The sequence below is a fragment of the Scyliorhinus canicula genome, chromosome 2, assembly GCF_902713615.1.
Source record: "Scyliorhinus canicula chromosome 2, sScyCan1.1, whole genome shotgun sequence".
NCBI lineage: Eukaryota > Metazoa > Chordata > Chondrichthyes > Carcharhiniformes > Scyliorhinidae > Scyliorhinus > Scyliorhinus canicula.
Genome location: NC_052147.1, coordinates 34,078,101 through 34,104,598, shown reverse-complemented (window position 1 = coordinate 34,104,598; position 26,498 = coordinate 34,078,101). Strand labels below are relative to the sequence as shown.

The window sequence follows — 26,498 nt, the reverse complement described above, 5'->3', positions numbered from 1 at the left end:
TCCCAGCCATTGCAAGAGTTATGAAACAGGTGATAGTGAGTCAAAACCTTTTTATAGAACAGTACAGCACAGAACAGGCCCTTCGGCCCTCAATGTTGTGCCGAGCCATGATCGCCCTACTCAAACCCACGTATCCACCCTATACCCGTAACCCAACAACCCCCCCCCCCCTAACCTTACTTTTATTAGGACATTACAGGCAATTTAGCATGGCCAATCCACCTAACCCGCACATCTTTGGACTGTGGGAGGAAACCGGAGCACCCAGAGGAAACCCACGCACACAGGGGGAGGACGTGCTGACTCCACACAGACAGTGACCCAGCCGGGAATCGAACCTGGGACCCTGGAGCTGTGAAGCATTTATGCTAACCACCATGCTACCCTGCTACCCTACCTTGATTTGAATAGTTTTTAGTTTTACAGAATTTATAGAGCAGGAGGCGGCCATTCGGCCCATCAAGTCTGCACTAGCCTTTGGAAACTTAAACCCCACCCCCACACTATCCCCGTAACCCAGTAACCCCAACTAACCTTTTTGGACACTAAGGGGCAATTTAGCATGACCAATCCACCTAACCTGCACATCTTATGATTTAAGTGGACTGTGGGAGGATAACCTGTGGGAGTACCCGGAGGAAACCCATGCAGAAGCGGGGAGAAAGTGCAGACTCCACACAGTGACCCAAGCCGGGAATCAAGCCTGGGAGCCTGGAGCTGTGAAACAATAATGCCAACCATTGTGCCTTTTGAGGAGGTCGATGATCTTCAAATCTGTGGCACATCAACACAGCATGTCATCAGAATTGTGTCTACTAAAGGGCATAATAAAAAATTTGACTGCTATTTGTATGCTGGTCTAAGTTTAAAAGAAAATTTTGAAAAATGTACGTTATTTACTTTTGTGGTACTAAATTTTAAAAACTAACCCCCTAAATCCCCTCCTTCCCACTGCCTCCAAACCTCCCTCCACACCACTTGAAACTTCCCCCAACTCTGCCAATCTCCATCCAACCCTCTCCAACTTTCCCCCAGCCCCAAGCTCTGTTCCAGACCCCCAATCTTCCCCCCACCCACACACACAGCATCCAATTGCTTACAGCAGAATAAGTATGTGATAGACAGAACAAAACAATCTCATGACCAACAAATCAGATCTAAGTTCTGCAGTGCTGTCACATCCAGTCATGAACGGTGGTGGTCAATTAAATAGTTAATGGAAGAGGAGGCGACACATACATTCCCATCCTCAACAATGGCAGTGTCCAACATATCAGTGCAAAGGCAAGGCAAAAGCATTTCCTACAATTTTAACCAGAAGTGCTCGCTGGTGCTCCGGTTTCCTCCAGGTGCTCCGGTTTCCTCCCACAAGTCCCAAAAGACGTGCTGATGGGTGAATTGGATATTCTGAATTCTCCCTCCATGTACCCAAACAAGCGTTGGAATGTGGCGACTAGGGGCTTTTCACAGTAATGTCATTGCAGTGTTAATGTAAGTCTACTTGTGACAATAAAGATTATTCTTCTTATTAATATTATTAAGATAGGAAAAGGAGACAGGAGTATGAAGGGTTACTGGGAGAGATAGTCGAGATGGAGAGGGAGTATTCGAGGGCGGCCACCAAGGATGGATTGGCGAGAAGGAAAAAGCTACAGGGACAGTTCGATAGGTTGACAACGGAGAGGACAGTGGGGCAGCTGCGGAGGGCGAGGAGGTTGCATTCTGAGTATGGAGAGAAGGCAAGTCGTATGTTGGCACATAATTTATGGAGGCAGGCCGCGTCCATGGACATATTGAGCGTATGGATCAGGACGGGGGAGGTGGCATCGGAGCCAGGGAAGATAAATGAGGCGTTCAAGGAATATTACGAGGAACTGTACAGGGCAGACCCTGGGGGCGAAGAAAGGGATATGGGGTGGACAGGGAGTATTCGAGGGTAGCCACCAAGGATGGATTTTTAAATTTATTTTATTTTATCTGGGGTGGTTCTTAGATGGGTTGGAATTCCCACAGCTGGAGGAAGAGAAGAGGCAGGCGCTGGAGGAGCGTTTGGGCTGAGAGAGATAATGGAAAGTATAAGGGGGATGAAGTCGGGGATGGCCCCGGGGCTGGACAGTTACCCGGTGGAATTGTATAAGGAGTTTGAGGCGGAATTGGCACCGCATCTTCTCTGGGCATTCAGCGCGGCGCTGGAAAAAGGGGAACTGCCGAAGACAATGACGTAGGCGATGATCACGCTTATACCAAAGAAAGAGAAGGACCCATTAGAATGTGGGTCATACATGCCCATATCACTGTTAAACACGGATCTAAAAGTGCTGGCCAAGCTGGTGCCGGGAAGGATGAAAGAATGTATCCCGCGGTGGTTGTGGAGGCCCAAACAGGCTTCGTAAAGGGCGGACAACCAGTAATACAAGGCAATTGTTGAATGTGATTATGACTCCAGCGAGACAACGGGTACCCAAGGTGGTAGTGTCCATGAACACGGAGAAGGCATTCGATCGGGTGGAGTTGTCGTACCCGTTCATGATCCTGGGAAGGTTGTAGCATGAGTGCACCATTTGTACATGCCCCGGTGACGAGCGTACAGACTAATGAGATGAATTCACGATTTTTCGGGTTGCACAGGGGAATGAGGCAAGGCTGTCACAACTACTGTTTGCATTAGCGATACAGCCATTGGGGGTCAGTAGAGTAGCAGAGGATTAGGAGGGGAAGCAGGGAGCACCGGGTGTTGCTCTATGCAAACGACCTGCTACAATATGTGTTAAACCCGCTGGAGAGCATGGGGAGGATTATGGGCAAACTAAAGAGGTTTGGGATTTTCTCAGATTATAAGGTGAATTTGGGGAAAAGTGAGGTGTTCCCGGTGAACGGGTTGGGTCGGAGAGCCAGTTTAGGGGGGCTACCATTCAAGGTACCCAGGGATAGATTCAGGTATTTGGGGATCCAGGTGACGGGAGAGTGGGCGACGCTGCATAAGTGGAACCTAACAAAGCTGGTGGAGGAGATAAGGGAGGATTTTAAGAGCTGGGATCCGGTACATCTGACTTTGGCAGGGAGGGTCCAAGTGGTGAAGATGAATGTCCTGCCAAGGTTCTTATTCATATTCCAGATGCTTCCGATTTTTGTTCCGTCCTTTTTTCAGAAGTTGGATACAGTTATTTCAGAGTTCGTATGGACGGGGAAGGTGCCAAGGATAAAGAAGACCCTGTTGCAGACAGGGGCGGGGGTTGGCATTGCCAACGTTGCTGCATTATTGTTGGGCGGCGAACATGGAGGCGAGGCAGCGCTACCACTGGCAACAAGGATACATATGAAGAGCCTAGTTGTACAGTCCACTATAAAGTTGTGAAAAGCTGAGGAGCCATTTTAGGATCGAGGGGATGGAGGGCACGAATAGGTAGTGGAGAGAGGCGGGGCTGGTGAGGGTAAGGGATTTGTATCTGGAAGTTAGGTTTACAAGTACAGAGGAGCTGAGGGAGAGGTTCGAGCTCCCGAGAGGAAGTAAATTTAGATATTTACAAGTAAGGAACTTCGCACGGAAGGTGTGGAAAGGGTTCTCAAGCTGCAGAAGTATGCCCTATTGGAACGGTTGCTGCTTCTGGACGTGGAAGGGGAGGGTAGGACTGGGGAGATATATGGATGGTTGGGAGAGCAGGTGAGTGTGCAGGTGGTGAGGATCAAGGAGAAGTGGGAGAAGGAACTTTGAGAGGAGACAGATTGGGGATTGTGGAGTGAGGCATTACGCAGGTGAACTCGACCTCCTTGTGTGCGAGGATGAGCCTGATAGAGTTTAAGTTGGTACATACGGTGCACATGACTTGGGCGAGGATGAGTGGGCTCTTTCACGGGGTGGCATACGAGTGCGAAAAGTGTGGGCGGGAACCAACGAATCACGCACATATGTTTTAGGGCTGTTGGAAGCTGGAGAGATACTTGGGGGGGGGGGGGGCCCCTGAAAATGGGAAAAAACCTGTCAGCAAAATTGTGTATTGGGAAGCATGTCCCCTGGATTATTTATGTTTTGTAACTGTTTGAATAAGTTTGAAACAAAATACATTTTTTTTTTTTTTACAGCACTCGAGGAGCTCGACAATATCCAGGACAAAGCAGCCTGCATGATCAGCATCCCATCCATCACCTTCCTCCACCACTGGAACACAGTGGCAGGGGCGTGTACCATCTATAAAATGCAAAGCAGCAGCTCGCCTTCAACAACACCTTCGAAAGTCATGATCTCTAAACCCCAGAAGGACAAGGGCAACAGGTGCGTGGAAACATTATCACCTGCAAGCTCCCGTCCAAGTCAAACAACACCCTGACTTGAAATAAAAATAAACAAGTGCTAGAAAAAGTTGGCAAGTCTGGCAGCATCTGTAGAGAGACAGAATTCATGTTTGAATCTGTATGCCTCTTCTTCATCCTGGGAACTATATTGCCATTCATTCATTGTTGTTGGATCAAAAACATGGAACTCCTCTGAACAGCACGTGGATGTACATATGCCACTAGGACTATAGTGGGTAAAAGAGCCAGCTCACTACCACCTTTTCATAGGCAATTAGGAATTGATAACAAATGCTGTCCTTGACAGCAATGCTCACATCTAAGCAACCAATAATAATTAACATCTTCCACCTTCACCTCTATGCCAGCCCTCCAACACAAACACTTACGCATGTTTTGTACACTAAACTCAATACATAATTATCCTCCCGGCCAATTTCCCTTTCTCCAGAGTATCTGAAACATAACAGCCTATATTTTGGCTTTCAACTCCAATTCACAATTACCACCTATCCTTACTAATCTACGTTGTCCCCAGTCTCTTTAACATTTTAAATTTTAAATTCTCAGAGCAGTGATCTGGTTCTACCTTGTCATATCTCTCAGGTTTCTGCCTCCTGCACACTGACTAACCTTTTGTGTATTTCTGCTTCCTTGCCTAATCATTGGCTTTGTCCCTAAACTGTTTTGCTTGCCACTTCTCCTTCTGCCCATAAAAACCTACTCAAACTTCCATTGATAGGGATGTGATGAGAAGTCGCACATCAGGTGACTCTTCTCTCATGAACCTGAAAAATAGGCTCTTTTTGCGTGAAAAACACCCACTAAAACCAAAAACATCCCCACACCATTACAACAACATGACGGAGAGAAGAAAATGCCAAACAGCAGCAGCCACTCCGAAAAAAGAGGGACAAAATCCTGGACAAGCAAGCAAGCAAGCCGGACGGCATACAAGGCGGCGAAATGTGGGCTTCGCCATTGCAAGAGGGACCGGCATGTCGCACAAGGAGCCCCCCCATACAAGGGGATGGGTGGAGGATGTTTCTCTCAAGAGAACTGAGAGCGCATCGGGAAGAGAAGAAGCCGGATATTCAAGCAGTGGTGAAGAGTGTGGTTGCCAAAGCTCTGGCAACCGTGCAGGTGGTCCTGGATGAGGTGGAAAGGCGACTGGAAGCCCAGGAGGAAATGATCAAGGAGCTGGAAAAAGGTGCAATAGACCAGGGCGACCGTTTCATCGCCCTGGAGAAGGAGGTGGCAAGATTTGTTGTGATGCAAGAGAAGCTGATAGGGAAAATCGAGAACCAGGAGAACCGGTCAAGGAGTCAAAACCTACAAATCATGGGTTGACTGGAGGGGACCAAAGGTAGGAACCCCACAGACTATGTGGTCCAATAGTTCGGCAACTTGGTGGAATGCGATAGTTTCCCCAACACACCAGAAATTGATGGATCGCACCGGTCGCTTCGCCCAAAGCCAGGGAACAGCCGAAGGCGATAATCGCCAAAATACACCAGTATCAAGACTGGGAACTAATCCGGTGTTGGGCGAGACAAACCAAAAACTGTAACTGAGAAGGCCACCGGATTCGGATTCATCAGGATATTGGAGCCAACTTGGTCAAACTCCGGGCCAAAATTAATAGGGCGAAGGTCGCGCTGTACAAGAATGGCATAAGGTTTGGGATGCTGCACCCAGCCAAGGTCTGGGTCACGTTCCAAGGCAGGGAGCAGTTCTTCACGCCCACTGCGGACATGGACACGTTCGTCTCGGAGAACGGACTAGAAAGGCGACAGCAGGAGCAACGATTAAGAGCCCACAGGGAGACACTCTTAATGCTTATTGTTTACTTTTTACATTCGGTACAGCCAACTGTGAACCATCTGAATATTGACCACTTTGCATGGGATTGTACTGCCTCGTTCTGGAGATGAGAGAGAAAAGAGAGGGAGAAGGAACAAGTGAAGCAAAGCATAGAAGGAGGGGTATGGCAGACAAGAAGCCCAGGGATCGGGCGACGAGAAGATGCACAACTAGTCCCAGGAAGTGGGCCACCACATTAGCGAAGTAGCTAGCCCCAGGAAGCATGTAGGAGAGAGAGGCTACAGCGCATCAGGAATAGGGAGACAGCTAGAGGAAGAAACAGGGGGAAGGGAGAGGGGGCAACTATAGGGTAGAGGGGGAAAGAGAACGTGGCAGAGGGAGAAAACAGCACAAGGAAGAGGTAGGTAAAGCAAGAGTGAGGGCATTAGGCGGGCTACAACAGGCCACACATGGCGACTCGGAACAAAATGGCACTGCAAGCAACCACTTTGGAGGTCCCTGAACAAAGGGCAACCCGGAGTGCAGGGGCTCACCCACATGGCGAACTCACATTTGGCGGCCATGTTTGATGCTCCCTGGATAAAGGGAAATCTTGGAGCAGAGGGGCCCAACCTCATGGGGAGAACAGTGCTCCGGGACATCTTGGACAGCCCCCTCACAAAGGGAAACCCCGGAGTGCAAGTGCACGGCCACAGGTAAGCATGGTTGATCCCGTAGGAATGGGGGGACAAAAACCCCCCATCAGGATAGTCACCTACAACATCAGGGGACTTAACAGCCAGTGAACAGATCCAGAGTCTTCGCCAACCTGAAAAGTATGAAAGCTGACATAGCCTTCCTCCAAGAGATGCACCAGAGAGAGAAGGACCGACTGCATGTAAGGAAGGGCTGGGTGGGGCAGACCTACCATTCCTGCTGCAGGACAAGGGCTAGGAGGTAGCCATACTGTTAAATAAGAAGATGATGTTTACTGCGATGAGGATGGTTACGGACTCAATTTATTTTGAAATTGTTGTTGTATAAGTTTACCTAAGGTTTAAGACATGGCAGGAGATCCCAGACCCATGTCATGCTCCTTGTGTGCGATGTGGGAGCTCAGGGACACGTTCACTGTCCCTGGCTCTTTCACGTGCAAGTGTGTTCAGCTGCAGCTCTTGTTAGACCGCTTGACGGCTCTGGAGCTGCGGATGGACTCACTTTGGAGCATCCGCGATGCTGAGGAGGTCATGGATAGCACGTTTAGCGAGTTGGTCACACCGCAGGTGAAAATTAATGAGGGAGATAGAAAATGGGTGACCAAAAGAAAGAGCAAGAGTAGGAAGGCAGTGCAGGTGTCCCCTGCGGTCATCTCCCTGCAAAACAGATATACCGCTTTGGATACTGTTGAGGGAGATGGCTCACCAGGGGAAGGCAGCAGAGGCCAGGTTCATGGCACCGTGGCTGGCTCTGCTGCACAGCAGGGCAAGAAGAAAAATGGCAGGGCTATAGTGATAGGGGACTCGATCATAAGGGGAATAGATAGGCGGTTCTGTGGACGCAATCGAGACTCCAGGATGGTATGTTGCCTCCCTGGTGCAAGGGTCAAGGATGTCTCGGAGCGGCTGCAGGACATTCTGGGGGGGGGGGGGGGGTGAACAGCCAGCTGTCGTGGTGCACATAGGCACCAACGATATAGGTAAAAAACGGGATGAGGTCCTACAAGCGGAATTCAGGGAGTTAGGAGTTAAACTAAAAAGTAGGACCTCAAAGGTAGTAATCTCAGGATTGCTACCAGTGCCACGAGCTAGTCAGAGTAGGAATGTCAGGATAGATAGGATGAATGCGTGGCTCGAGAGATAGTGCAAGAGGGAGGGATTCAAATTCCTGGGGCATTGGGACCGGTTCTGGGGGAGGTGGGACCAGTACAAACCGGACGGTCTGCACCTGGGCAGGACTGGAACCGATGTCCTGGGGGGGGCGGGGGGGGGGGGGTTTAGAGCTGTTGGGGAGGGTTTAAACTAATGTGGCAGGGGGATGGGAACCGATGCAGGAAGTTGGGAGGTAGTAAAACAGGGACAGAAGCAAAAGGAAGTAAGGGGAAAAGTGCAAGGCAGAGAAGACATAGTCAAAAATCTAAAAGGGCGACAGTACAAGGTACAGTGACTGAGGGGAGCTCAGTGAATAGGCCCAGTAATAACAAAAGGAATAAAACTGGAGATGTTAAGATTCAAAACAGAGGTAAAAAAACCAACATAAGTGTACTTTACCTGAATGTTCGTAGTATTCGGAATAAAGTAAATGAGTTGATGGCACAAATCATCGTAAATGACTATGATTTAGTGGCCATTACTGAAACATGGTTAAAGGATGGTCACGAGTGGGAGTTAAATATCCGAGGGTATCAAACTATTCGGAAGGATAGAGTGGATGGTAAGGGAGGTGGTGTTGCTCTGTTATTTAAGGATGACATCCGGGCAATAGTAAGGGATAACATTGGTGCTATGGAGGATAAGGTTGAATCCATTTGGGTGGAAATCAGGAATAGTAAGGCGAAAAAGTCACTGATAGGAGTAGTCTATCGGCCACCAAATAGTAACGTTATGGTGGGGCAGGCAATAAACAAAGAAATAACTGTTGCATGTAGAAATGGTACAGCAGTTATCGTGGGGGATTTTAATCTATATGTCGATTGGTTTAACCAGGTCGGTCAAGGCAGCCTTGAGGAGGAGTTTATAGAATGTATCCGCGATAGTTTCCTAGAACAGTATGTAATGGAACCTACGAGGGAACAAGCGGTCCTAGATCTTGTCCTGTGTAATGAGACAGGATTGATTCATGATCTCATAGTTAGGGATTCTCTCGGAAGGAGCGATCACAATATGGTGGAATTTAAAATACAGATGGAGGGTGAGAAAGTAAAATCAAATACTAGTGTTTTGTGTTTAAACAAAGGAGATTACAAGGGGATGAGAGAAGAACTAGCTAAGGTAGACTGGGAGCTAAGACTTTATGGTGGAACAGTTGAGGAACAGTGGAGAACCTTCCAAGTGATTTTTCACAGTGCTCAGCGAAGGTTAAACCAACAAAAAGGAAGGACGGTAGAAAGAGGGAAAATCGACCGTGGATATCTTAGGAAATAAGGGAGAGTATCAAATTGAAGGAAAAAGCATATAAAGTGGCAAAGATTGCTGGGAGATTAGAGGACTGGGAAATCTTTAGGGGGCAACAGAAAGCTACTAAAAAAGCTATAAAGAAGAGTAAGATAGAGGATGAGAGTAAACTTGCTCAGAATATAAAAACAGACAGTAAATGTTTTTACAAATATATAAAATAAAAAAGAGTGGCTAAGGTAAATATTGGTCCTTTAGAGGATGAGAAGGGAGTTTCAATAATGGGAAATGAGGAAATGGCTGAGGAACTGAACAGGTTTTTTGGGTCGGTCTCCACAGTGGAAGACACAAATAACATGCCAGTGACTGATAGAAATGAGGCTATGACAGGTGAAGACCTTGAGAGGATTGTTATCACTAAGGAGGTAGTGATGGGCAAGCTAATGGGGCTAAAGGTAGACAAGTCTCCTGGCCCTGATGGAATGCATCCCAGAGTGCTAAAAGAGATGGCTAGGGAAATTGCAGATGCACTAGTGATAATTTACCGAAATTCACTAGACTCTGGGGTGGTCCCGGTGGATTGGAAATTAGCAAACGTGACACCACTGTTTAAAAAAGCAGGTAGGCAGAAAGCAGGAAATTATAGGCCAGTGAGCTTAACTTCGGTAGTAGGGAAGATGCTGGAATCTATCATCAAGGAAGAAATTGCGAGGCATCTGGATAGAAATTGTCCCATTGGGCAGACGCAGCATGGGTTCGTAAAGGGCAGGTCATGCCTAACTAATTTAGTGGAATTTTTTGAGGACATTACCAGTGCAGTAGATAACGGGGAGCCGATGGATGTGGTATATCTGGATTTCCAGAAAGCCTTTGACAAGGTGCCACACAAAAGGTTGCTGCATAAGATAAAGATGCATGGCATTAAGGGTAAAGTAGTAGCATGGATAGAGGATTGGTTAATTAATAGAAAGCAAAGAGTGGGGATTAATGGGTGTTTCTCTGGTTGGCAATCAGTAGCTAGTGGTGTCCCTCAGGGATCCGTGTTGGGCCCACAATTGTTCACAATTTACATAGATGATTTGGAGTTGGGGACCAAGGGCAATGTGTCCAAGTTTGCAGATGACACTAAGATGAGTGGTAAAGCGAAAAGTGCAGAGGATACTGGAAGTCTGCAGAGGGATTTGGATAGGTTAAGTGAATGGGCTAGGGCAGATGGAATACAATGTTGACAAATGTGAGGTTATCCATTTTGGTAGGAATAACAGCAAACGGGATTATTATTTAAACAATAAAATATTAAAGCATGCCGCTATGCAGAGAGACTTGGGTGTGCTAGTGCATGAGTCACAGAAGGTTGGTTTACAGGTGCAACAGGTGATTAAGAAGGCAAATGGAATTTTGTCCTTCATTGCTAGAGGGGTGGAGTTTAAGACTAGGGAGGTTATGTTGCAATTGTATAAGGTGTTAGTGAGGCCACACCTGGAGTATTGTGTTCAGTTTTGGTCTCCTTACTTGAGAAAGGACGTACTGGCGCTGGAGGGTGTGCAGAGGAGATTCACTAGGTTAATCCCAGAGCTGAAGGGGTTGGATTATGAGGAGAGGTTGAGTAGACTGGGACTGTACTCATTGGAATTTAGAAGGATGAGGGGGGATCTTATAGAAACATTTAAAATTATGAAGGGAATAGATAGGATAGATGCGGGCAGGTTGTTTCCACTGGCGGGTGAAAGCAGAACTAGGGGACATAGCCTCAAAATAAGGGGAAGTAGATTTAGGACTGAGTTTAGGAGGAACTTCTTCACCCAAAGGGTTGTGAATCTATGGAATTCCTTGCCCAGTGAAGCAGTTGAGGCTCCTTCATTACATGTTTTTAAGGTAAAGATAGATAGTTTTTTGAAGAATAAAGGGATTAAGGGTTATGGTGTTCGGACCGGAAAGTGGAGCCGAGTCCACAAAAGATCAGCCGTGATCTCATTGAATGGCGGAGCAGGCTCGAGGGGCCAGATGGCCTACTCCTGCTCCTAGTTCTTATGTTCTTATGTTATGTTATGGTCAGCGATATCCTGGGCAGGGCACCGGTAGTCCTGGTGAACGTGTACGCTGCCAACTGGGATGACATGGAGTTTGTAAACAAACCCATGGCAGAAAACCCCGACATAGACACCAATGGATCATGGGGTGACTTTAACTGTGTACAAGACCAAGGATGGACAGGTCGAATCCCTGGGGGCAGTGGACCCATGGCGGTTCACCCACCCAGGGGAGAAGGATTTTTCTTTCTTCTCCCAAGTACATAATGTTTATTCATGGATTGACTTCTTTGCAGTGGGAAAATCGGTGCTTCCAGGGCGAGTAAGAGCGGAATATTCCGCGATCGCAATCTCCGACCACGCCCCACATTATATGGATGCAAGGCTGTAGATGGGTCGTGCCCAAAGCCCTCCATGGAGGTTGGACATGGGGGCTGGTTTAGCATAGTGGGGTAAACAGCTGATCTGTAATGCAGAACAAGGCTAGCAGCGTGGGTTCAATTCCCGTATCGGCTTCTACGAACAGGCGCCGGAATGTGGCGACTAGGGGCTTTTCACAGTAACTTCATTGAAGCCTACTTGTGACAATAAGCGATTATTATTATAATCCTAGTTGACAAGGTCTTCTGCCAGAAAATATCACAGGCCTTAGACAAGTATGTTACTAACAATGAGGATGGGGAGGTCTCACCCTCCACGTTCTGGGAGGTGCTGAAGGCTGTGATCAGGGGAGAAATTGTAGCTTACAAAGCATGGAGAAATAGGGAAGAGAGAGTGGTTAGGCAACAGCTAGTTGATTCCATACTGGAGGTAGACCAGCGATACGTCGAGGCCCCCGACCCTAGAGCTCCTGGCAGTGAGGAAAAAATTACGGGTGGACTTTGGCCTGCTCTCACGAGGAGCACAAGCCTCAATCTCACTAATACCAATGAAAGACAAGACCCAACAGAATGTGGTTCCTACAGACCCATCTCACTGCTAAACGCAGAAGCTAAAATACTGGCCATGATCCCAGCCAAAAGGATGGACAACTGCGTATGAGAGGTGGTAGCAGAACACCAGATGGGCTTTGTCAAGGATAGACAGCTAACATTGAATATCAGGCGTCTGCTGAACCCATCCGGGGAGAGAACACCTGAGGTGATCATAGAGGTACTGGAGCGTTTTGGGCTTGGAACAGGGTTCACCGCCTGGGTGAAACTCCTGTATAACACTCCCACTGTGAGCGTACGGACAAATACCACCAGCTCTAAGTACTTCCAGCTGCACAGAGGCACAAGGCAGGGGTGCCCAGTATCCCCGCTGCTGTTCGCCCTGGCGATCGAACCACTAGCGGTTGTGCTTAGGGTGGCAAAGAACTAGAAAGGGATCCAGAGAGGAGACTGAGAGCACAGAGTCTTGCTCTATGTAGATGATCTTCTCCTCTACATCTCAAGACCCGCAAAGTTGCATGGCGCTCTTGAAAGAGTTTGGAGCCTTCTCGGGCTACAAACTTAACCAGAGCTAAAGTGAGATTTTCCCGGTGATCCCGCAAGGGGAAGGGGCAGAGTTGCAGGAGTTGCCTTTTAAACAGGCCCGAAACAAATTCAGCTGCCTGTGGATCTAAATTGCTCATGGCTGGACTGGGATCCACAAGTCATACCTGACCAGCATGGCGGAGGAAATAAAAAAGGACAGAGCACACTACCACTCTTCCTGACGGGAGAGTGCAAAACATCAAGATGAACATACTGCCCAGGTTCCTCTTCCTGTTTAGATCCATCCCAATCAACATCCCCAGGCCTTTTTCAATTCACTAGACAAACTGATTATGGTGTTTGTGTGGGGAGGGAAGGTCACAAGGATCCCAAAGAGAGTATTGCAGAGAACAAGATCCATGGGGGGCCTAGCCTTCCCAAACCTGCAATATTATTACTGGGCAGCAACTGCGGAGATGGTAACGGGTGGATAACGGAGCCAGAAGCCGAGAAGTGGAGTAATGGAGGAGGGCTCCTGCAGAGGACCTCCCTACTGGCCGTAGCCATGGTGGCACTCCTATCCCCATCTAATAAATATTCAATGAGCCCAGTGGTGGTAGCAACACTCCAGTCGTGAACCGAAATGTTCAACCAGGCCCCCATCTGCAACAACCACAAGTTCACGCCGGCAACTATGGACGCCACCTTCAAAAGGTGGAGTCAGAACGGGGAAGGACACTGACAGTTAGGGACGTTTACACCAACAATAGGCCGACAACTCTCGAGGACTGACAGAACAATTTCAGCTGATGGGAGCGGGAACGAACTAAGGTACCTGTGGCGATATGCCTCTGCACAGTTTTGTATATAGTTAGCAATACGACCTCCAACCAGCTGGTGGCGATAGAGATCTATCACGAGACTCAAGACACCCACCAGTTGGTAGTAAGACATACGAGAGGATAGTCGCACTTAGAATAGCTCCAAGAGAATTCACTAAATGAATTTAGTAGCCATTGTCTGTATCATAGTTCATTGGTTATTAAATCATCTTTATAGTTAAACAACTAGACGTTCTCTGTACATCATTACAACAGTTATATCACAGAATACACAAGTACATACATATCAAAAACTTGTTACGAAGGGAAACAAGGATGCATCCATGACAACCAAGACACTGCTGGAGGACCTGCTGGAAGCGGACCTCCGAGGGAAAGGGAATTGTGGTGACATGTATGGGCAACTGCTAAGGGGGGCCAAAACCCAACTGGACGAGACGAGGGAGAAGTGGAAGGAGGACTTGGGGCTTGAAATAGGGTGGGGACTCTGCAGCGAAGCACTGCACAGGGTCATTTCCACCTCCTCATGCGCAAGGCTAAGCTTAATTCAACTAAAAGTGGCACAGAGGCCACTTAACCAGAACCCGAATGAGCAGGTTCTTCCAGAACTGGAGGACAAATGCAAATGGGGCCAAAGAGGCCCGGCCAACCACACTCATGTTCTGGTCTTGCCCAGACTTGTTGGGTTCTGGATAGCCTTTAATCGAGGCAATATCCAAGCTGGTGGGGGTGAGGGTGGAGCCTTGCCCAAGAGTGGCATTCTTCAGGATGTCAGAATAGCCAAACCTCTTCATGGGGAGAAGGGCCGGCGCCCTTTGCCTTTGCCTCCCTAATTTCCCGCCAGAGAATTCTGCTGGGCTGGCGGCCAGCAGCTCTACCTAAAACTGCAGACTGGCTGTCCAACTTATTGGAATTTCTCCAAATGGAGAAAATAAAATTTGCCATCCATCCGAGGGTCGGAGGAAGGCTTCCACAAAACATGGGAACCATTCACTCGGTTGTTCCAAGACCTGCTTTAGCCAACAACTAAGAAGTCAAAGAACAGGAGAGGATAGCCCAACAGAGCAAGGAAGGGGAGGGGGAGAAGGGATTCATGGAACCCAACCATGCCCAGCAAAAGAAGCATGAGAAGCCGTATCAAACCCACATGGCAGGAGCAGAGCACAAGAACAGATGAGGGAAGAAGGCAAGACAAATGACCAAGAGGGGGGGTGGTGGTAGGAAAGTAGAAGAGAGGGTGTGCAGGGGAAACAGCTAGAACCAAAAAGCCAATGGGGAACGAAAAACAGGAAATCGCAACCACCACTGTAAATAACAAAAGAAAAGAACGACGACGTATGTATGTAAATAATTGAAACCGACCGATGTGTAAATATTTTTCTTTATCCTCTGTCTCCTACTGTTTGTCCACACTTATCCTTGTTTTGTATACCACAAAAAACTCAAAAGTAGTTTAAAAAACCTACTCAAACCATTATTTTCCAAAACGCTTTCAATTGCCTTTCCGAAGTTTTCCCTCTTCAGTTTAGGAGTCTTAGGTATGTCACTGTCTTTGTGATACTTTTCAATCTTACTTTAAAATGTTATTTGAACTTGACATTGTTGTCACTAGTGGTTTACGAAAAAATATATGGAAGGCGACAGGTTCATCGTGGGAAAAGTAACTACCAACGAGGAATTTAATACAATTCATATATGAAAACTAAGAAAGCTCATGTTGAGTGATTGTACAAAAATTCAAATAAAATTCAAATACATTTTACATTTTTTTAAAAATAATGTAGATGTGGACTTTAATATAGGTCATTTTAAATTATCTGAAATCATTACCAAGGAAAACCTTTAAGTGTATAATTGCTGCACACTGTCATGTATTTGAAAATGTTCTTGCATAAAATTGCTTTATTCTTCCTTACTTATCTCGGATGGTACTAGCATGTTGTTCCAAAAGTTGCTTTTCAAAATGCTCTCCATGCTGTGTTAGAAGCAAACATGTTGGCTTCCATCTAAAATCACAAGAACAAATGATCAGAAAAGCAATTCAAACTATTCCAGCAGATTAAATATTATTTTTCCTTAACATATAATTTGTATTACATCTCCAAAATTACTGGTTAATAGATAACCTTGTGAATGTTCAGAATTCCATAGATTTCCATCAGAGGCAACTGAACTGAAACTTTTTGTACATCTGGGTCAAGATATATTATGAATGAAATGAATAAAACATAAAGCGAGCTTTGAGGTATAGTGGGCGTATCAATTTATTCTTGTAACATTGATCAAAGCAAGTTAAGGTTTCTCATCTGTCCCTGCTATGTTCCAAGCTTTTGTAATTCACTATGAGCAGCACCACTTGTGATTTAATGTATTGATACATACTTATTTATAATGTAACACTTATCGATTACACAGTTTCCAGATGGACTGTGGGGAAACTGTGCCCTAAATGGTTCCTTCCCAAATATTTGTGCTTCTCTCAGTGTCCTCATTCCCATCACATCTCCAATCCTTCGTATCCCATCGCAATTACAACGTCAACTTTCTCGCCACTAAAATGTTTGTTCGGCCTTTTTACTTTGTTTTGCTGTTGCTCAACTCACTTTTGGCCCTTAATCAAATCTTACTTCTCCCCCCTGAGGTAGCAAGAAGCCAGAGACCACCTTACCTTTAACTGTATGTCCTCATTTATCCTCACATTAATTTCCCTCAATGTGCCATAGCTTAATTTAAATATTACAAGTACTTAAATAAGGCCTTGAGCAATTTTCTGTTCACTTAGATGCTCCGTCTGCCTATCCAAAATGGGCATAAGGGAATCTTTATGGATCATGAAGTTCAAGAGTGACAGACCTACAAATCATTTTTTTGAACCGATAATACCTTTAAAGTACATGGTTCTGTTTTTAAAAATTATTTAAATATTCTTCCAGCCCTGTGAATTTTCCCCTCTTGATAGTCTATAATTTTTATTTGCACCTCAAATTGCCTATTAATTCTTCACCATGTCGTGGGACATGCAGAGGGTGCAGAGGAAGTTTACTGGGGCAGCAGGGTAGCATGGTGGTTAGCATAAATGCTTCACAGCTCCAGGGTCCCAGGTTCGATTCCCGGCTGGGTCACTGTCTGTGTGGAGTCTGCACGTCCGCCCCCTGTGTGCGTGGGTTTCCTCCGGGTGCTCCGGTTTCCTCCCACAGTCCAAAGATGTGCAGGCTAGGTGGATTGGCCATGCTAAATTGCCCGTAGTGTCCTAATAAAAGTAAGGTTAAGGGGGGGTTGTTGGGTTACGGGTATAGGGTGGATACGTGGGTTTGAGTAGGGTGATCATGGCTCGGCACAACATTGAGGGCCGAAGGGCCTGTTCTGTGCTGTACTGTTCTATGTTCTATGTTCTAGAATAGCACTAGAGACAAGGGAATTCAGTTATATGAAGAGATTAGAGAGTTTGGGGGGTTTTCTTACAATAAGAGAAGAAATTTGATGGAGGAGTTCATAACCGTGAACAGTTTTGCTGGAGTAAATAGGGAAACTGTTTCCAGCAGCAGAAGAGTCACCAGAGGACAGAGATCTGGCAAAAGAACTGGAGGTGGTGTGAGTTTTTTTTTTACATGAATTGCCTGAAGAAGGCATGGGGCTGGTGGAAACAGGTTCTATATTAACACTCAAAAAACAATTAAATAAATACTTGAAGAAATTTTTTTTTGCAAGGGAGTGTAATGAATTGGACAGCTCTACAAAACAGTCTGTACAAGCATGATAGGCTGAATAGCCTCCTTCTCTACGCATATGATTCTAAAATATTTACAAGACTTCAGCAGAGCAACAAAAGCCAAAAGAATTTGAGTTCTTACAACACAAACCGTAATCCATAAAGAATCACCTTCTCCCAAATTGTTTTTTTTATTAATCATACTTTGCCGATACAGCATTTGGAAAGGCTGAAACAATTGACCACCTCCTCCTTCTCATCTCATCCCTGACTAGCTCCCAAAATGGACTATTAGCTTTCCACAATTAAATAAATAGAGGCAAACTTGAAATCCCTTGAGGTCAACCTCAAGAGCTTGCAAATTTTGCTTATGCTCAATACTTAACTGCCAGAACAAGAAAAAAACCCTTGTAGGTATGCTAAAAAGATATGCAATAAAGAAATTGATTAAAATCTAGAAACTCAAGCAGATGCTATATTTAACCCACACACAAATTAAGCTTAACGTGAAAGTTTTATATAATGCATGTAACATTTCCTAATGGCTTCTTTTGAATTAGTATAGTAAATAGATATGAACAGTATTAATATGAATAGCTTGCAGATTGTTACTGTCTAATTTAGTATACTTCGTGCAAATTACCACATATATTACATGTGACATACAAAAGCTATAACTTAATATGCGAAGGTAAAAATGTAAAGAAAAAATTACAATTAGCATTACCATAAAGTTAATCTTAAAAATAATGAATTAAAGTCAAGCTTTAGCCTTCATCCTGATCTCCAGAATAAGGTATTTAATCTGCTATCAAATTTTGAAGATTGGTTAATTTTTGATATCTCAGTTTAGCAAAGTGGTTAGGCCACAGCTAAAGTATTGTGTGCAGTTCTGGAATCCACATTATAGGAGGGATGTGATAGCACTTGAAAGGGTGCAGAGGATGTTGCCTGTGCTGGAGATTTTAATCATGAAGAGAGATTCAATAGACTTGGACTGTTTTCCTTGGAGTAGAGATGGAGGGGGACATGATTGATATGTATAAAGTTATGAGGGGCATAGATAGAGTAGACAGGAAGAACATTTTCCCCTTGGTTGAGGGATCAATGACCAGGTGACTCAGATTTAAGTAAGGAGCAGGAGGTTTAGAGGGGATGGGAGGAAAACCTTTTTAATCCAGAGGGTGGTGGGAGTGTGGAACTCACTGCCAGAAAGGGTGGTGGAGGCAGAGACCCTCTATCATTTAAGATGTATTTAGATGTGCACTTGCGATCCCAAGGCATACAAGGCTATGGGGCCAAGTGCTAGGAAATGGGATTAGAATAGTTAGGTGGGTTTTTTTGACTGGTGCAGACTCAATGGGTCGAAGGGTCTTTTCTGTTCTGTATGACACTCTGGAAATTTTGATACCATGTCCAATTAAAATTTTATTTAAAACGTTACATGGACCCCCCCCACCCTCCCCAAAAGAAAGCCAAAAAAAAAACTTTGTAGGCAGAGGTAGAATGATTTTTCATTTTCAAGTGGTTCAATGTTTTCAAGTAACAATGAGGTATATAAATCCAATGTTACTTTGGTTATGAAAGTTATTCTGGTGAGTGTTAAAATTATGCAATCAACTATTTATTTGCAAACAACGATTTTAAAATTGTGCTGTCCTGGTGGGTAACTTCACCAACCAGGAATATTAGGAAATTATGATCACATTATTTATTTTGAGAATAGAAATTCATGTTAAGCATACAATTGAGCAGAAAATCGTGGTAATCTTCCCTGCAACGTCCCAGATGTACCCCACTTGAGTGCAGTTTCTTACAGGGAACATGCATCTATAAAACTATCACTGTAGTCTCATATTTAATATCACTTATATCCTATGTGTGTTTTACTATACATACGAGCCATCCATTTCAAGAAAATCAATGTAAAACTTCTGATATGCAGTTATTACATCAATCATTATGCATGCAAACTAGGCGCCCTTATCCATTCACAATATTTGACATCAGCAGAGGGCAACTGCTGACAGAACTAAAACTGAGTATGGCATTGAATAGAGGACACTGGAAATTTTCAGGGTATTTTTGAATTTAATCTGGTTATAAAAAAATTCCAGGTTCACTATTGTAAAATTGGATTTAATTTCAACGTTTTCAGATTGTTTTTTAATAATTACTCCTACTCATTATGCTCCACACAAAAAATTAGGTAGTCATCACTCCGTGCCTAATTCACTACCATATATTAAGGAAAGGTGTGAACCTTAAATCTGAACTACAGCAGTCGTACAATTTTAATTAAACAAAATCCTTACACTTTAAAGTTCTCCATGATATGCAAACTCATTCTCTGCATTCGATTAATTTCATCATCAAGTTGACTACTTTTTACATGTAGTTCATCAATTTGTTGTTTCTTTTTTGCAATGGTTGCTGAATATACTAGAAAATAAAAATTAGAATACCAAAGTCTGTTATTTTATGTTTGTTAATTTGAACAGAAATACAACAAAGCCTGTTTTAATAATGCTGACACTAATACACATGTGTTAGTTCCAGGATCACTGTCTGTAAGATTGAGAACTACCTTTTAATGCCAATTTTCAGCTAATCTTAGTCTATGGCTCGTGGTTTTGCTTCCCGGAGAAATATTAAAGTTATAATGTAAACACAAAAATAATTATTGAAGTGTTTCTATTCAAAACATTGTTCCCTTTTTCTCCAGTTACTGTTCGGCTACATATTTCTTCTTATTCTCTTATTATCCTACCTTTACAGTTTCTTCACTACTTACCCAGGGCGAGGTCTTGCGGCTGCTCATGCCAGCGGAATCTTCCAATCCAACAACTTTGCACCCCAGCTGCGGGTTTCCCGGCAGTGTGGGGTGGATTGAATGGGACATCCCATTGATAGCGGCAGGACCAGAAGACCCCGTCACCGGCTAACAGTGCTCCACCACTCGCCACCAAGAAACATACCGCGGGGAGGCCAAGAATCATAGAATTTAGTGCAGAAGGAGGCCATTCGGCCCATCGAGTCCGCACTGGCTCTTGGAAAGAGCACCCTACTTAATCCCACACCTCCACCCTATCCCCGTAACCCTGCAACCCCATCTAAACTAAGGGCAATTTGGCATGGCCAATCCGCCTAACCTGCACATCTTTGAATCTTGCCAATGTTTCCTAAAATTATTACACTCAAATCAATTCTGTAACATTTACAATGGGCTAGTCTTCTACCCATTGTATATGGTTTGGCCACAAAAAAAGAAACTCTAAAACAGTATCCAATTAGGCACTTAACTGCAAGCCACAGGCTTTTCTTGGGATCAAGCCCCTGGGGGGCAGAAGCTCTTCTTCCAAGTGCTCCTAGTCAATCAGAAGCCGACAGCTCTTCATTGCTTGGCAGCAACATTGGGGAGGTGTTAGCTGCTGCTGGTATTACACCTACCTGATGGCTTGGACACAAACACATTAAGAGCTGGAATAGATCATTCTATCCCACAAGTCTGCTCCACCATTGGCTAAGATCATGGCTGATCTGACAATGGCCTCAACTCTACTTTCCTGTCTAACCCTAACCCTTGCCTTCCTTATCAATCGAGAATCTATCTGACTCAGTCTTAAAAATATTCAATGATCTTGCCTGCACTGTTCTCGGGGAAGAGATTACTACAGATCAACGGCCCAAAGAGAAAGAATGTCTCCTAATTTTTGTCTTAAATAGGAGACCCCTTATTTTTAAACTGTGCCCCTAGTTCTAATCTCTCCCATAAGTGGAAACATCCTCTTGGCATCTACTCCTTGTATGTTTCACTAAAATCACCTCTCATTCTTCTAAACTCAGGTGGATACAGGCCCACCAGTCCACTTTCCTAATAAGATAACCCCTTCATCCCAGGAATCAGTTGAGTGAACTTTTCTGAACTGCTTCTACGGCAATTGTTATAAAATTACAGGATGTGGGTTTCGTTGGCTTGGCCAGAATTTAGAGACCTGGTTGAGGGAAGGACAGGATTGGCAGCTAAATGTTCCAGGATTTAGATGTTTCAGGCAGGATAGAGGGGGATGTAAAAGAGATGGAGTAGTTGCGCTACTAGTTAGGGAGAATGTCACCGCTGTACTACGGGAGGACACCTCGGAGGGCAGCGAGGCTATATGGGTAGAGATCAGGAATAAGAATGGTGCAGTCACAATGTTGGGGTTTACTACAGGCCTCCCAACAGCCAGTGGGAGATAGAGGAGCAGATAGGTAGCCAGATTTTGGAAACGAGTAAAAACAACAGGGTTGTTGTGATGGGAGACATCAACTTCCCCAATATTGACTGGGACTGGGATATTCACTTAGTGCTAGGGGCTCAGAATGGGCAGTTTGTAAGGAGCATCCAGGAGGGCTTCTTAAAACAATATGTAGACAGCCCGACTAGGGAAGGGGCTGTACTGGACCTGGGTATTGGGGAATGCGCCCGGCCAGGTGGTAGCAGTTTCAGTAGGGGAGCATTTCGGGAACTATGACCACAATTCAGTAAGTTTTAAAGTGCTGCTGGACAAGGATAAGAGTGCTCCTAGGGTGAATGTGCTAAATTGGAGGAAGGCTAGTTATAACAATATTAGGCAGGAACTGAAGAACCTAGATAGGGGCGGATGTTTGAGGGTAAATCAACATATGATGTGTGGGAAGCTTTCAAACGTCAGTTGAAAGGAATTCAGGACTGGCATGTTCCTGTGCGGAAGAAGGATAAATACGGCAAATTTCAGGAACCTTGGATAACGAAAGATATTGTAGGCCTCGTCAAAGATAAAAAGGAGGCATTTGTCAGGGCTAGAAGGCTGGGAACAGACAAAGCCTGTGTGGAATATAAGGAAAGTAGGAAGGAATTTAAGCAAGGAGTCAGGAGGGCTAGAAGGGGTCACGAAAAGTCATTGGCAAATAGGGTTAAGGAAAATCTCAAGGCTTTTTACACATATATAAAAAGCAAGAGGGTAGCCAGTGAAAGAGTTGGCCCACTGAAGGATAGGCAAGGGAATCTATGTGTGGAGCCAGAGGAAATGGGTGAGGTACTAAATGAATACTTTGGATCAGTATTCACCAAACAGAAGGAATTGGTGGATGTTGAGTCTGGAGAAGGGGGTGTAGATAGCCTAGGTCACATTGAGATCCAAAAAGACGATGTGTTGGGTGTGTTGAAAAATATTAAGGGCCTGATGGGATCTACCCCAGAATATTGAAGGCGGCTGGAGAGGAAATTACTGAGGACTTGACAGAAATCTTTGGATCCTCACTGTCTTCAGGTGATGTCCTGGAGGACTGGAGAATAACCAATGTTGTTCCTTTGTTTAAGAAGGGGAGCAAGGATAATCCAGGGAACTACAGGCCGGTGAGCCTTACGTCAGTGGTAGGGAAATTACTGGAGAGAATTCTTCAAGACAGGATCTACTCAGAGACAGATGCACTAGTGATAATTTACCAAAATTCACTAGACTCTGGGGTGGTCCTGGTGGATTGGAAATTAGCAAACGTGACGCCACTGTTTAAAAAAGGAGGTAGGCAGAAAGCAGGAAATTATAGGCCAGTGAGCTTAACTTCGGTAATAGGGAAGATGCTGGAATCTATCATCAAGGAAGAAATAGCGAGGCATCTGGACAGAAATTGTCCCATTGGGCAGACGCAGCATGGGTTCGTAAAAGGCAGGTCATGCCTAACTAATTTAGTGGAATTTTTTGAGGACATTACCAGTGCAGTAGATAACGGGGAGCCGATGGATGTGGTATATCTGGATTTCCAGAAAGCCTTTGACAAGGTGCCACACAAAAGGTTGCTGCATAAGATAAAGATGCATGGCATTAAGGGTAAAGTAGTAGCATGGATAGAGGATTGGTTAATTAATAGAAAGCAAAGAGTTGGGATAAATGGGTGTTTCTCTGGTTGGCAATCAGTAGCTAGTGGTGTCCCTCAGGGATCCGTGTTGGGCCCACAATTGTTCACAATTTACATAGATGATTTGGAGTTGGGGACCAAGGGAAATGTGTCCAAGTTTGCAGATGACACTAAGATGAGTGGTAAAGCGAAAAGTGCAGAGGATACTGGAAGTCTGCAGAGGGATTTGGATAGGTTAAGTGAATGGGCTCGGGTCTGGCAGATGGAATACAATGTTGACAAATATGAGGTTATCCATTTTGGTAGGAATAACAGCAAAAGGGATTATTATTTAAACGATAAAATATTAAAGCATGCCGCTGTTCAGAGAGACTTGGGTGTGCTAGTGCATGAGTCACAGAAGGTTGGTTTACAAGTGCAACAGGTGATTAAGAAGGCAAATGGAATTTTGTCCTTCATTGCTAGAGGGATGGAGTTTAAGACTAGGGAGGTTATGTTGCAATTGTATAAGGTGTTAGTGCGGCCACACCTGGAGTATTGTGTTCAGTTTTGGTCTCCTTACTTGAGAAAGGACGTACTGGCGCTGGAGGGTGTGCAGAGGAGATTCACTAGGTTAATCCCAGAGCTGAAGGGATTGGATTATGAGGAGAGGTTGAGTAGACTGGGACTGTACTCGTTGGAATTTAGAAGGATGAGGGGGGATCTTATAGAAACATTTAAAATTATGAAGGGAATAGATAGGATAGATGCGGGCAGGTTGTTTCCACTGGCGGGTGACAGCAGAACTAGGGGACATAGCCTCAAAATAAGGGGAAGTAGATTTAGGACTGAGTTTAGGAGGAACTTCTTCACCCAAAGGGTTGTGAATCTATGGAATTCCTTGCCCAGTGAAGCAGTTGAGGCTCCTTCATTACATGTTTTTAAGGTAAAGATAGATAGTTTTTTGAAGAATAAAGGGATTAAGGGTTATGGTGTTCGGGTCGGAAAGTGGAGCTGAGTCCACAAAAGATCAGCCATGATCTAATTGAATGGCGGAGCAGGCTCGAGGGGCCAGATGGCCTACTCCTGCTCCTAGTTCTTATGTTCTTATGTTCTTACTCCCATTTGGAAGTAAATGGACATATTAGTGAGAAGCAGCATGGTTTTGTGAAGGGGAGGTCTTGTCTCACTAACTTGAGTTTTTCGAAGAGGTCACAAAGATGATTGATGCAGGTAGGGCAGTGGATGTTGTCTATATGGACTTCAGTAAGGCCTTTGACAAGGCCCCTCATGGTAGACTGGTGCAAAATGTGAAGTCACACGGGATCAGGGGTGAGCTGGCAAGGTGTATACAGAACTGGCTAGGTCATAGAAGGCAGAGAGTAGTAATGGAAGGCTGATTTTCTAATTGGAGGGTTGTGACTAGTGGTGTTCCGCAGGGATCAATGCTGGGACCTTTGCTGTTCGTAGTATATATAAATGATTTGGAGGAAAATGTAGCTGGTCTGATTAGTAAGTTTGCAGACGACACAAAGGTTGGTGGAATTGCGGATAGCGATGAGCACTGTCAGAGGATACAGCAGGATTTAGATCGTTTGGAGACTTGGGCGGAGAGATGGCAGATGGAGTTTAATCCGGACAAGTGTGAGGTAATGCATTTTGGAAGGTCTAATGCAGGTAGGGAATATACAGTGAATGGTAGAACCCTCAAGAGTATTGACAGCCAGAGAGATCTAGGTGTGCAGGTCCACAGGTTACTGAAAGGGGCAACACAGGTGGAAGAAGGCATACGGCATGCTTGCCTTCATTGGCCAGGCACTGAGTATAAGAATTGGCAAGTCATGTTGCAGCTGTATAGAACCTTAGTTAGGCCACACTTGAGTATAGTGTTCAATTCTGGTCGCCACACTACCAGAAGGATGTGGAGGCTTTAGAGAGGGTGCAGAAGAGATTTACCAGGATGTTGCCTGGTAGGGAGGGCATTAGCTATGAGGAGTGGTTGAATAAACTCAGTTTGTTCTCACTGGAACGACGGAGGTTGAGGGGCGACCTAATAGAGGTCAATAAAATTATGAGGGGCATAGACAGAGTGGATACTCAGAGGCTTTTCCCCAGGGTAGAGAGGTCAATTACTAGGGGGCATAGGTTTAAAGTGCGAGGGGCAAGGTTTAGAGGAGATGTACGAGGCAAGTTTTTTTTTTATACAGAGGGTAGTGGGTGCCTGGAACTCGCTGCCGGAGGAGGTGGTGGAAGCAGGGACGATAGTGGCATTTAAGGGGCATCTGGACAAATACATGAATAGGATGGGAATAGAGGGATACGGACCAAGGAAGTGTAGAAGATTTTAGTTAAGACGGGCAGCATGGTCGGCATGGGCTTGGAGGGCCGAAGGGCCTGTTCCTGTACTGTACTTTTCTTTGTTCTTTTTTCTTTATTTGTGTTTCCCATCCCCGTTGCCTTTCTGGTGGTGGTTATGAACTGGCTCCTTGAACTTCTGCAGTCCCGGAGGTGTAGGTCGCTGTTTGTTTGAGATGGAATTCCAGGATTTTGACCCAGCAACAGTGAAGGAATGACTATATGAAAAAATGAAAATCACTTATTGTCACGAGTAGGCTTCAATGAAGTTACTGTGAAAAGCCCCTAGTCGCCACATTCCAGCGCCTGTCCGGGGAGGCTGGTACGGGAATCGAACCGTGCTGCTGGCCTGCTTGGTCTGCTTTTAAAAGCCAGTGATTTAGCAGAGTGAGCTAAACCAGCCCATCCAATATACATCCAAGTCAGAATGGTAGGTGACTTGGAGGGGTGCCGCCAGTTGGTGGTGTTCCCAGGTATCAGCTGCTCAGTGGTCATGGGTTTGGGAGATGCTACCTAAGGAACCTTGATGAATTCCTACAGAGGATGTTGTGGATGGTACACACGCCTGTGACTGCTTGCCAGTGGTGGAGGTATTGAATGTTCGGGGAAGGGGTAGCATTCAAACAGGTTGCTTTGGCCTGGTTGCCGTCAAGAACCTTGAGCGTTGTTGGAGCTGCACTTATCCAGGCAACTGGAGAGTATTCCATTATACTCCTGACTTGTGCCTTGTAGATGGAGGACGGGCTTTCGGAGGTCAGGAGGTGATTTCTCACTGGAGGATTCCTAAACTTTGACCTGCTCTGGTAGCCACAGTATTTATATGGCTAGTCCTGTTCAGTTTCAGGTCAATGGTAATCCCCAGGATGTTGATAGTGGGGACTCAGCTTTGTAATGACACTGAATGTCAAGGAGTTAGATCCTCTTTGTTGAAGATGGTCATTGCCTGGCAATTGTGTGGTGAGAATATAACTTGCCACTGGTCAGCCCAAGCCTGGATATTGTCCAGGTCTTGTTGCATTTGGACATTAACTGCTTCAGTATCTGAG

General features: G+C 45.3%; 1 protein-coding gene across 7 annotated transcripts in view; it reads right to left on the bottom strand.

Moving 5' to 3' along the window:
• Positions 1–26,498, bottom strand: part of LOC119952127 (protein SIX6OS1-like) — a 254,058-nt gene that overhangs the window by 189,266 nt on the left and 38,294 nt on the right. For all 7 annotated transcript variants that reach the window (XM_038775715.1, XM_038775706.1, XM_038775742.1 and 4 more), the window contains 2 exons: positions 19,557–19,683; positions 15,449–15,538 (listed from right to left, as the gene is read on the bottom strand). In XM_038775715.1, coding sequence (XP_038631643.1) covers positions 15,449–15,538; positions 19,557–19,683 — 217 coding nt within the window. The remainder of the gene's footprint in view (positions 1–15,448; positions 15,539–19,556; positions 19,684–26,498) is intronic.